This window comes from Convolutriloba macropyga, chromosome 12 (assembly GCF_964194025.1).
Source record: "Convolutriloba macropyga chromosome 12, txConMacr16.3, whole genome shotgun sequence".
NCBI classification, from domain to species: Eukaryota; Metazoa; Xenacoelomorpha; order Acoela; family Convolutidae; genus Convolutriloba; species Convolutriloba macropyga.
In genome coordinates, this window is record NC_134479.1 from 27,187,094 (window position 1) to 27,200,610 (window position 13,517).

Sequence of the window (13,517 nt, forward strand, 5' to 3'; positions counted from 1 at the left end):
ATTCTTTAAAAAATATTAGATTTTGTGACAGCAATCCCTTTTGACACCTTCACTTGACACCAATGATGTCATTTTGACCTGTAATTATGGACACTAGGTAACAAAAAGACAATAAAGGAACAAAATTACGAAGTTAAAAAGTTCTTTTTTTGGAATGCAATTGTTTTCAAAGTCATGAAAGCCATCGGCTATCAGTTATGCACTAAAATCAGAGTATCGACGCATCTTTTTTTCATTAGAAAGCATATGAAACCTGTCATAATACAGGAAATTTCATACGACTAAAACGACAAAGTAAAAACGACAGTTAAAGACAAAATTAAAAAAATCAATTAAATTCTTCAAGAAAATGTCGAAACCTTTAAAACGATAATCTATATCTTTCAAGACTTTAATATGTCCAATTTTGTCGTATCTTGAACGCCAATATAGTTATAAGTGGTAATGAGAAAAAACTGGAAAACATGAAAAATGGGCAAAAATCTAAAAAAAAATCTGAAATCTAATTGTATCAAAGCCAGAAAACAATAAATTTAGGGCCTAAAGCAGGCGATAGAGAATAATTTAAAAATTAGGAGAAGCATTCTTTCTTTCTTTGCTGACACACTTGGTGGCAAGTTGACCAAATTAAGGGAAAAAATGAGTGAAATATCATTGGGCAATTATTTATTTAAGAATCAATTACATTTAGAGATCAAAACGATCATAATTTTTCAATTAAAAAATTAAATGCAATAGCTTGGAGTTGATTAGGAAGACAATTGGAACTATCACTCTTGAGCTTTGATTTGATAGGATCTGTTCTTTTATTAATTTAAAAAATATCTCTTTTTTTTAAAAAAAGACCGACTGATTACAATCCGAATTCTTTCTGGATTGTAATAATCCAAAAGTAGCCCATCTAATGCTTTTTGTCCTTTTGGAAAAACATAATTTTTCGATTCTCATAGATACAGATAATTTGTTAGTTAATAACCCAAAAATATATTCTGCGTTTTGGATAATCAACGAGTAAAGTTAGCAAAAAAAGGCAAACTTTTAATTACAGAGCACTCTCAACAGAAGTTGAAGTAGGAATAGCCCACTTTTAAGTCCAAAAAGACTATATTAGTATTGTATGGGGTTGTACTTCCGGCAAATTTAATCAAATTGGACTAAAAATCTTATTTCGTGCTGTTTTTGATGGAAAAGGCTGAGTTTGAAATATTTAGCCAGAATTTTTGACAACAAAATATATCAAAATAATCAACACTACCTTTCTTTCTTTGAAATTGAAATCAACAACAAAAATAAAAAAATTCAACAAATTTTAGCAAAATTAACGAAAATTTAGACCAAAATTCAGGAAAATCTGAATAGAAACAACTGAATTCACTGTACATTTCTCAAAGTTTAAACCTCGATAACTCGCTGTAAAAAACGAGAATAAAAATAATTTTCTTTTAATTTCCATGTTCTACGCAGAACGTGCTTTCTAATGATACCAGTCTCAACTCTCTACGATGAATATATCGATCGGCGAAAATTGTCTGAACAAAAAAAACCCATTTGAGTATATAGGTCCTCCCCCCTCAAGAGAGGTCAGAAAAAATAGCGGCAGATAGTGCCAGATGCCAAATTCAACCTGGGTGATTTTTCTTCAAAGCGACTGCAAATTTTTCTTATTTAAGTTGTTGTTCCGGTACTGAAAAACTTTCAAGAAAATGTTTTCAACAATTGTTTTCAAAGTCATGAAAGCCATCGGCTATCAGCTATCTGCTAATATCAGAATATCGAGGCATTTTTTGTCTTTGATAAGCATATGAAACCTGTCGTTATACTGTAAAATAATCAACAATACTTATTTGTCTTTAGAAATAAAATCAACAAGACTATTCTAAAAAAATTTTAACAAAAATTAGCAAAATTAACGAAAAATTGGATAAGCCCTGTTGAATAAGCAAACGTATAAAGCCGTCGAACTGCCCGGTCAGATGCGAATGGTTAATTTGTTAGAATTTCCAGATGTCTTACCAGTTATTATGAAGCACTGCATCGACTTACGTTTTTTTCTGCCAGAAACCTACAAGTTCGGTTAAACTTAACATACAATTTACAAGTTCTTACAAGTTGAGTATCCATTTTAACAGTTCTTACAAGTTAATCACTCTAATTTCGACGATAGAAGACAACTTTTTGACCTACGGGGCTCCTACAAGATAACCATTCGACTTACAAGGCTCTTTCAAGATAACAATTCAGCTTACAAGGTTCTTAAAAGGTAACCATTTTGAGCGAAAAAAAATCCTACGTCTTAAATACCTCTTCTTGGATTTAAAACGCTTAAAACGTCGCCATGTTTGAAAGAGATGAAACAGCGGTATCGGTGAGCATAGAATATGACAAAAGAAGCTGATTACAAATGTGATGGTTAACCATTTTTTCTGGAACTCCGCTTTTAAGCCAAGAAAAAATATCCTAAGTAATCAACCGTTTATACAAGTTTGAATATCTTGGTTTCAAATTACCATAAAATTGACAGTCTTTGTTTGATACTTCCAGTTGTCGTCCCAATTTAATATAATTCTTAATATCAATTCCACCATAGATTTTTAAATGTTTTTAAGCTTTGACTGAAACTTACAAGTTAACCCTTCAACATGCATGTTCATACAAGTTAACCATATTTTGCAGGAAACTTGCAAGTTCTTGATAAGTTAACCATTCGGTCTCGAACCGGGTAGTTCAATTAGTAAGAGTTGGATTATCCCAAATTATGCAAGAACGGGTAGAATTTTTAGTTATTAAAAAGTGATTGAATAAATATTAATACAGTTCAACTAATTGTTTTAATTTGAATATAGTGTCGCAACAGGTTCTTCTTTTTCTTAGTTTGCGTAAATTTGAGCTGGCAAAATGATGGACCCGATTAGCCCGAGGCCGCTAAAGCCCAAGCATAGTGACGTAACATAGTGAACAGATACTTTGGCCAGAGTCTGAATAGCAAATGGCATCAACGGGAGTGGTAAGTACATAATAAAGAAACAAATTCCAGACATGGTCGATCTGATATTCGTCGGCAGAAGTCCAGATAAACTTAGCATCAAATTAACAACCAAATTGTAGTTAAAAATTTGCCCTACTGAGATAATTACAACAGCAACCCATGCGTTTGGGCATAGAAAGAAGAACGAAAACATTACAATACAAATACCATAGCTGATAAGGCCGAGAATTTTCAAGTTACAATTTAACTTGTTCTGAAAGATCAAAGTTGTGCACGATATTAAATCTGACGTCACTTGACAAGCAAGAAGTAATAAATAATCCCGACCATCCAATAAGTATGTTCTCTTTGTCACTCCTTCGCAATATTGGGAGTTAGTTTCGCCATATAGATAAATCAATTCTGTTTTCACAAAATTTATGGCACTAAGAAAAAATCTGATGGCGGTTCCAACCAGCACTATTCCAATAAGTGAGCGTCTAATGTGACTATTTGTCCACGCTGTCTTCAATTTAGCAGTAAATGATAACTCTTCCGAGGAAGTGCTCGCTAACTCTTCGTCCGGAATGAGTGTGAAATTTTCTGGCAGCGATTGACCATTCTTTCGTGCCATATTTTTCAACACTTCCAATGCGTCGCTGGTTTTTCCTTTTGATAAAAGGTATCGCGGAGTTTCAGGCATCAAAAGTACCACAAGAAAAACGTGAATAACAATCGGGATACTCATTATTAGCTGGTAATCTCTCCATGCGTTTTCTAAATACAGCAAATTTGTGTTTCTGTCAAATATTCGCCACAAACTAATGAATTATTTTGTCTTAGTACTGGTCACAATTATTCTCAAATCTGCTTTTTAATCTATTAGTCATTTTGTTGTTTCATTGAAACTATTGAACAATCGAACAACTTTTGAATTTTATGAATAAACTCAATTTTCATCGAAATATTCTATGATTTTTTGAATGGCGATTTCCTAAGTTATCATTTATTCATCTCGTGAAATCGTGTAGATCGTTGCTCGAACTGAAGAGATGAGTTTTTAATGAAGAAACAACAATACTTTCTTCCAAATACACGCCAAGATCTATTCATCTAGCGCGATTTATCAAGATTGATTTCCAGGGTGATTTTTCTTCCAATGATGCAATTTATGTTTCCTTTTTAGCAGGATCTTCTCACTGCTGAATCAAAAGTGAGCTCTATTTAAAATACTTTCGTAAAGAAAACAAAAAAAACATCAAATTAAACTAAATCTGAACAATCCAAAATTTAGAGCATAACTATCTAACATCGTGCAATCTATTCTCAAAAAGCTCCCGGGTTGAGGTTTTTGAGTAAATTTTTGTAAGAAATGCGGTGAATGCGGTGAATTTTTGAAAGAAATGCGGTAATTGCGATGAATGCGGAGAAAATAGATAATTCACCGCATTTCACCGCCTTTCTTACAAAAATTCACCGCAAAATTCACCGCATTTCCTACAAAAGTTTACCGCCTTTGCTCTCCAACGGTTACTCAATCTGATTTAAATTCACACGAAATGGTAAAAATGTATTTTACAGTTGGCGCAGTGGAAAAAGCAATAGCTGTCATGCAGGAGGTCAGAGGTTCGAACCCGTATAGGGAAGGTCCTTTTGTGTAAGAATACTGAGAACGCGGTGAAAATAAATAATTCACCGCGATTCACTGCATTCACCGCAAAGATGTAAAAAATACGCGGTGAAGTTTTTTTTTCACCGCATTTCTCCGCATCGTACGAAAATTCACCGCCAAACCTTGACCCGGGCTGTTAAGCGGTTGCATCAATAGCCAGCTGAGCATATTTGAGGGTGGTATAAAGTAATCAAGTGGCAGCCAAGTGAATTTCATGAGGGAAGCCGAACGGCAAGGTAGAATTTTCCGAGGGGGGGGGGGTTGAGAGCGCTAGAGAAAAAAGTGAGACGGAATGAGTGGAAAGATTGGTTGAATTCCAAGAACCGCTCTAAACACCCCAAGGTTATGTCCCCTTAACAGTGTCGTTAAAGTGCATGCTTAAAAATTATTAAGTCTCTAAGAGAACTGCTAAACAATTGAATGCCCTCCTTTTTTTACCTGTTTGATTTATTTTCAAAGAAACTTTTTTAGAAAATTCTTCAGCTACCCATGAAATTGATTTCAAAAGTTTTCACAGATAGAGGGCTGGAAAAAAATTTAAATAATAATATTTGTTTTGTAATTATAATGTAAAGTAATTAAATACTAAAATTAAGAGAGACATTCTTTAAAAAAAAAACTCAAATAAAGCGGACGAAAACTGAGCGGACCAGAGAAGAATAAGAAGGAGAGTATTTTAAGGTCAAAAATTCGGAAGTAATGCATACCGGTGAATCAGTTTTTACTGACTCTCGAGGAATCCAGATTATACGACTATCAGCACCATTTAAAAATGTTCTCTACTCAACATTCTAATAAAAAGTTAAAAAAATTTAAACTGTGTTCTTAAAAAATTCCGCTGGTAAAATTGTTTCCCTCTCAGTTTCCCCAAAATACAAATAAGCCCGATAAACTCGATTCCTAAGCATTCGTTGGGCCAATTTTTTGTCAATCATGGAGTTGAGTTCCTTCTGAAAGCTATGATTACTTTTGTAATTTTTGAAATCTATCACTAAACAATTTCACCGGCTTATTTGCTTATTTTTTTTTTTAAAAAAAACATCATTTCTTGAGCAGACCATATGCAAAACTTTCCCATATAATTCGCTGTTTCTCGAGCAACACAGTTGGCTTATGAATCCTTCCCTTTCCCGAGAAGACCAATAGCTTCATACTTTGCTTACTAAGATTTCTGCTTGATTTTGAATTTTCGTCGAAATCTTAGAATCAGAAGCTTCCTAAACATAACAACACCAGCAGGTTGCTGCCATTTTTTTTAAGAATTCCAATGAAAAACTTCTTTAATTGGTCAATCTGAGCGAAGAGACTTGAAAAGATGGAAACCAGTGATGATTTTTTTTTCTATATTACATCAGCCAATTAATGCGACGCAAAAAGCCAATTAGACGTGTTTTTGTCTAAAAGGAGAACTATTCACGACTTGAAAAGGGTCTGGAACTTGGCTCAAGAGCAGGAAAGTCTCGAGATTCTCATCCCAGCACATTTTGGTATGCGTTGTTTGCAACAGAGAACACTCTAGTCTGTTATGGTCTAATCAAGAGTCACTTTCAGCCCAATAAGTTCTGATTACAAGTAAATCAGATTGTAATTTTAAATTCGTATTTGATGAATTAGTGATGTTGACTCAAATAAACGGCTAAAAACATCTCTCATCTGAATCGAGACTGAATTCGAGTCAATAGCTCTCGATCACATGCATCAGTTCAAAAGGGTGCAACCACTAACATATGGTTGCTCCCCTTAAACAGTCGGAATAGCAACTTTCGAATTCGACGCTCCTTCTAAAAAACGGTCTGTGTTCAAATATGGTACCGGCGGACTTTAGCAATGGCATGCAAAGTTTTCAAGTCGTTAATTTTTAAATATTCTTTTATTATCAAAAACCCCTTGACTTTGAATTGACTTGACTGCAATTTCTGCAAGAGAAGTCAGTTTTTTTAAAAAAAAAAAACAAGAAGAGCCACCTCTAAAAGTCTCGTCGGTTTTTAACTTTGATTTTGGTCACAACATTTCGAGCACTTCAGTCGGTGGTTTAGAGGTGATTTTGACCGCATACTTTGAGTGCATACAAGGTTTTCAGCATACATTAGTCTGGCCAGGGGGTACTTTGGTCTGCGCCAGTCTGATCACAGATCACCACGGTTTGGCACCTGGACCAGGGAAAGCCTCCTTGCCTCGACTAAAGAACTTACCATGCCAGTGGTCACTAAATATGAAATATGCCACAAGAATCAAAATGGCCCGAGCCATTGCACTCGCCCATTCGTCTCCAACCACGAAAGCTCCCCAGTGATGCTCAGCTGGAATCAGTTCATACATTGCTTGTCCCATCAGGTTCGTAGCTCCTTAACAGATCAAAAACAGACTCAAAACGTGACATCGCTATTTCTGTGAGTCAAAAAATTGATTTTAGTACCGATGTTTAAGTGTGTCCGTTTATCATCCGACCCCTCCATCATCCAAAAATTTTCCGTGGCCATATCAGCAAAGAAAACAAATCGGCGATGACCAAATTTAAGCTATTTGTCGAAACTTGTTTTCAAATTGGAACTACAGCTACAATTACTTCCAGTGGCCAATTGTAATCGGTTCAATTAAATCAATTTTAAAGTTCTTGGTAATTACAGGAATTCACTGAAAGTATACACTCTTAATCAATCATGCTCTTTACACATGCAAGTTACACTCTACAGGGATCTACCCAGGTTGAGGTCCCAGTCCGAACGTCGAAATGTCTAATACGGAAATGAACGCATGAGGGGGCGTAGTGCGTTCAAAATTACGCAGTCTGGAAACACAGATCAACGCACGATGGTCTGGACATAAACGCGCCAAAACTTTGGTGTTGGAATGCAAGAACTTGATTTGGAGCGCACGATGATCTGGACAAGAGCGCGCGAAAGTCTCCATATCTACGCTTTTGGTCTGGGATGGTCTAGAGATATTCGACTTCGAACGCACGAAGAACGCACTAAAAGTTTGTTTTGAACGCACGATAGTCTGGACATAGGCACCTTCCGTCTGGGACGGTCTGGACATATCGACTTTCGTTCTGGCACCTCAACCTGGGTAGTCTATGACATTTTTTTTTCAATAACATTATATATAATTCTGACAATATCGTCCACTAATGCCCCCAGCCCCACCCCTACCAGTCCTCATGACCAAGCATTACACGATTTTTTTCATCAAGACGTCTGAAAGAAAAAGAATCATTTGTTTAATATTCGACCGTTTTAGCCAACGCAAAGAAACTCTTGCAAACGCACCCCCGGCTAAAGAGTAGCCAACTCTGCAGATTAAAAGCCAAGTGTAAGAAGGGGCAACAGCGGAAAACAGACTGAAAATTGCAATCCATACAGAAGAGGCAAGTGCATATGTCTTTCTTCCAAACTTGTCTGAGAACCATCCCCACAGAACGTAGCTGAGAGCAAATCCAAAGTAAGAGGATATACTAAAAGCCGATTCTTGAGACGGCGTCAAATTCAGGTCCACATATAACCTAAGCAAAAGAAGATAATTTACACTCACGTCATCTAATTATAGAAAACAAATGGTTATATTTAAAATTGTGTGAAAACTGTCAAAATTCGAGGAAGCAGTACAAATAATAATTGTAGCTGTGATAACCCGGGTCGAGGTGTCACTGCCATTCAACGCATAATTATGTAAGATAAGCGGTGAATGCGGAAGATTTTGTAAGATAAACGGTGAATGCGGTGAATTTACATAAATCAGGCGGTGAGTGCGGTGAAAAACCTTTATCGCCTGGTAGTGGTGAAATTACATAAATTCACCGCTTCAAAAAACGTGTCCTGATTTTGTAAGATAAGCGTTGAATGCGGTGAAATTATATAAATTCATCGCTTAACTTAGTGGTGAACATACATAAATTCATCGATTAGAAAAAAGTTAAAATTGTGTGAGAACAGCAGTGAATGCGGTGAACTTAAATAAATTCAACGCTTAACTTAGTGGTGAAATAACATAATTTTACCGCTTAGGGAAAAAAGTTACAATTGCATGAGAACAGCAGTGAATGCGGTGATATTACTAAACTTACAAAAAATGGTCGCTGAAGTAAGTGGTGAAACTACACAAACTCACCGCTTGGAAAAAAGTGTGAGATCAGCAGTGAAGGCGGTGAAGTTGCATAAACTCACCGCTTAACTTAGTGGTGAAATTACATATCTTCACCGCTTAGTAAACGCTCCGAATTGTTTTTTTTTCAACAAAATTAAGATAGAATTATTAAAAGACGAACGGAAAATTTACCCAAGAATAATCAAACATCTTTTTGAAATTTTTTTCAAGCGTTGAATTTTTGTAATTTCACCATTAGAGTAAGCGATGAACTTAACAAAAACCACCACTTTCACCGCTTAAATCTGTTATTTCAACGCTAATCTTACAAAAGTTCAACGCGTATGTTTGACAAAAGTAGAGTGAGTTTACTTTAAAATCAAAACAAATTGCAAGCATATAGTGAGAAAAGGGGCAATAGAAGAAGAAGTGGCTGACATTCAGGAGGTGAAGGGTTCAAATGCGTGCAAGGAGGGTAACTTGTAGTAAGCGGTGAAATGTGGTGCATTTTTGTAAGTTCACAGCTTACTCTAGCAGTGAACTTACATAATTTCACCGCATTTCATCGAAAAATTAAAATGTACGAAATTTGCGGTGAAAAAACCAATTTTTCACTGCTTATCTTAAATATATTTCCGATTTTTCTCTCGACCCGGGAAGTACGCATTCAACAACCAAAGGAAATAGTTCTGCGAATAAGTCTAACATTAGTAATTTGATTTGCTGTTATATTAACAACAATTTAGGTTGGCAAAGGTACAATTCACAGATTTGCTGCAATATTCATTCTTGGAAAAATGAAAATGTCAGTGCACTCGGACTTTTAACCTAATGCCAAATCGTCACGGGAAAACCTACCCTAACTGTGTATCTCTTGTTAGTTTTTCCTAGGTTAAAACAATGAAAACGCAGCAATATTGCATGCGAAAAATAGACACTTTAGCATAATCGGCCGAAATTTAAGGGAATTGCGCAACCCGTGTTTGCAAAAGTGTCCAAATTTTAATCATGGAATTAAGACAAAAACTGTATACCTTTTTTTGCGCGCTACGTGCCACACTTCTGTTCGATTCAAGTATATAGTTTTGGCACTCAGCGTAACTCGACTCCGCGTTGCATGTATTTAATTTTTGCATTAAATGTATCCATTATCCGAGGTTGTGCTTAATTTTTAAAATGACCTAATTCTTTATTAATTGATTGCAATTAAACTTGACTGATATAGATTTAAAGCTTAATAATATACCACAAAGGTCTAAAATTTGCGACAAACGTTTACTTATTTTCAATTGTAGATCAATAAAGTCAATAAAGAGGATTGACAACTCAAAAAGATTTGCTCTGTGGGAGTTTTAGGAAAAAAAAATCAATTATGCTGACTAAAATTTGAAATTACTTCGATACGCTAAGAATATTGTTGTTTTAATTCTGGTTGATTTGTAGGCTGCTCTTGTGATTTGCGTAATTAAAAAAGGAAAGAGAGCAATAAACTAAAATCCAGAAGCCTATTTAGAGGAGTCTCAATTTCCTTTTGAGAAATTTCGGCGTCTATGTAAAGCTGCCAATCAATTTCTGCTGAAGACTCCATGCATTATGCGTTTTATTTTACAGGTGTCAATCATCTTTTTTTCGAAATTTTCCTCCAATCTGAGTCTTTGTAAAATTGTCAACCAATTTTTGCAAAAAAATTCCTGCAATTTTTGTCCTTTTAACGGTGTCCTTCATTTTTTTGAAAATTCTCTCAAGTCTGCGTCTTTCATCATTTTTTTGTGACAAATGCCTCCATTCTGCGTCTGTCTTCAGTTTTTCATCATTTTTTTCTAAAAAATTCCGACATTTTTTTTTCTATTCACAGCTGTCTGTCAACTTTTTTGCCGAAAACTACCTGCATTCTGCGTCTTGTACAGTTCTCTATCATTTTTTTCTAAAAAGCCCTCCATTCTGTGTCTGTATCATTATGTGTCTGTCTGATACACAACAAAGAAATTATAACTTGTAAAATGGACACAAAACAGCATAAAAAATACAGACCAGGTGTTTTAACAATGGTTCAATTTCTTTGAAACAAATTTAGAAAAGTTAATTTTGGAGAGCCGCTGAACTTAATTACGATTGTCCTGTAGGTGTCCGGTAATCCTCATCTGGCAGTAAACATGATTATTTTTAGAGGCCTCTAAACCTAATCTCTACTTTCAGCGATTTTGATTAATCTGGCCAAAATATTCTTTTTCTCTAGCTTTGAGATATCCCTTTTTTAACGGGAAATTCGTCCAATAATTGAGTGCGGATGTCATTAGTTCAGATGATTTTGAGGGATATCTGCCTTGACTGACTCAAAATGTTTCCAGCCGTACCAAACGAACAATTTTATTTATAAATCTGTTCACAATGGTAAGCAGATTGGTACATTTATCTAAGCCCTATGTGGTATAATAATATAAGGCACCTTCTTATGGTCAAATAATAGAGCTCAAATCAACTTTGCATGCTCAAAGTGCGCATTAAATTAGAAACAATCGCGGATTGCTGATACATTTAATGCGAAAAATAGATATGAGAACTGAGCAAAATTGTACTACTACACTTGTCACCAAATTCCAAAATCGAATTTTTCTCAATTTCACAAAAGTGGTGGGACCACTTTGGCAATATAAAGCTACTAAGCTTTCTCTAAATTTTGCTCGTTTTGCGTATCTGTTTTTGCGCAATTTATACACGGGCGGAATTTTTGGGGGTATACTTCTGCGTCGTAATGAACGAGTGAAAAGCAAAATTCTACTCTTCTTAGACAGTGTTTTTAAAATTATGCATCTTTATTGGGACAATTTCTGACTGATAGCTCCAATCTTCTTGATTGTCTCAGGTCAATAAGTTGTTCCTTGTGTTTCAAATTCAATAGAAGAGTTTTTCTATGTCGAAGGTCTGTTTGTTTCGCAGGAAATATCCGGAAACAAGTAACCTCTAGTAACTTCAATCGTTTTTCTACAAGATTTTACAAAACACTCTTTCTTTCTACAAAACTTCTATCTGACTTCAACTGATCTCACGCATTGTTTTTTGTCGTTCAAAAATGTTCAGTAAGCTCAGTAAAAATCCGTTCAACCCTACCTTTTCTAGTTTCTTCTAGTTAGTGTCTTTGACTATGTAATTGAAGTCAATCTTTATTCCCCCCCCCCCAAACTGGAACTATTAAGTCCAGACTAGGGCAGGGGGCTTTCATCATTACAAACCTTGTTGATAGAAAAGGTAGCATATGAAGCAGCAAAAACTGACTGAAGAAAGTCGATATGAACACCATTTGTATTCCAATTTGAGTCCACCCGAAACCCATCATTGATATCAACTCGGATGGGGTGAACTCTTTGCTCCTCTTTGACATAGCATCGTCTCCTTTTTCTCCACTTTCAAATTTCTCTTCCGTCTGCACAGCTCCATAAACTGTTTGTGACATTTTCGAAACCAATATAAATAATTGAAAGTGACCGATATTAAATGGAGCGCCCGAATTTGTCGTCAGCCTTCAAAAAAAGTGAAATAAAAATATATTTCTCATTAAGTGTCTAGCAACCCAGTCCAAAAACCGGGCCGAGGAATTTACCGAAGAATAACCGGGAAAACAGTGCTAAATAGGAGAAAAGGGTGTAAAGAAATATTTTTACAACGTTAGTGCTACCCGGGTCGAGGTGTCAACGCCATTCAACGCATAATTATGCAAGATAAGCGGAGAATGCGGAAAATTTTGAAAGATAAGCGGTGAAAGAGGTGAATTTACATATATCAGGCGGTGAATGCGGCGAAAAAAAATTATCACTTGGCAGCGGTGAAATTACATAATTTCGCCGCTGAAATTTCACCGCTTTGAAAAAAGGTGTCCAAATTAGGTAAGACCCCAATGGTTACGGAATTTATATCGTGTAAGATCTAACAAATTTCTGACAAAACCATCTTGCTAATAGCCTGTAAGGGGATGCATCTTCTTATCAGATCTGATAAGACGTTTATCAGATCTTATACAATAAAAATTCCTCTTATAAGATCTTACATTATAAAAATTCCTCTTATAAAATCTTACACGATAAAAATTCCTCTTATAAGATCTTACACGATAAAAATTCCGTCTCATCAGATCTTACATGATAAAAACTTCCTCTTATATAAATTCCTGAAGTATGGTATATTTTTCATATTGAAGACAACTCAGAGTTGCTCTCAAGCAGTAGTCGAAAAACTGCAGCATTCAACACTTAAGTGTCAGAGCAACAAAGAGAAAAATATCTTATTCTGTCTTTTATGACTTATAAGATAATGTAGAAAAATTATTTGAGTGGCAGGGGCTTTCTCCGAAGCGGTGATTATCAGCTAGGCTGAAAATGTTTTTCCAAAGACCAAAACTATCTTGGACTGCTAAGTTTAGCCATAGTACCCAGTTAAGACTCACAAAAAAACTGCCGCCAAGACAGAATCAAAAAACTTTTTTTTTGGTTTCTTAATTGGTTAGCTGACCGATTATTTTTTTACTTTCATAGGATCTTGACTATGTTATACGGTTATATTGAAATAATTAAAAGATGTCATATCAGACCTTACACGATAAAAATTCCGTCTTATCAGATCTTACACGATAAAAATTCTGATTAAAGGAATGTTTATCTTATAAGATGTCTTATCAGATCTTACACGATAAAAATTCCTCTTACCAGAATTTTTATCGTATAAGATCTGATCAGCAGAATTTTTATCGTGTAAGATCTGATTAGATCTTACACGATAAAAACTCTTAGTCAGCATCTTATCAGA

General features: G+C 35.3%; 1 protein-coding gene across 1 annotated transcript; it reads right to left on the reverse strand.

Moving 5' to 3' along the window:
• Positions 1-6,770: 6,770 nt before the first annotated feature.
• Positions 6,771-12,171, reverse strand: LOC142350441 (putative transporter SVOPL). Its single transcript, XM_075402287.1, has 3 exons — positions 11,951-12,171; positions 7,907-8,139; positions 6,771-6,982 (listed from the first exon to the last, which is right to left on the reverse strand). The coding sequence occupies exons 1-3, from the start codon at positions 12,169-12,171 to the stop codon at positions 6,771-6,773; spliced, it is 666 nt and encodes a 221-aa protein (XP_075258402.1).
• Positions 12,172-13,517: the final 1,346 nt, after the last annotated feature.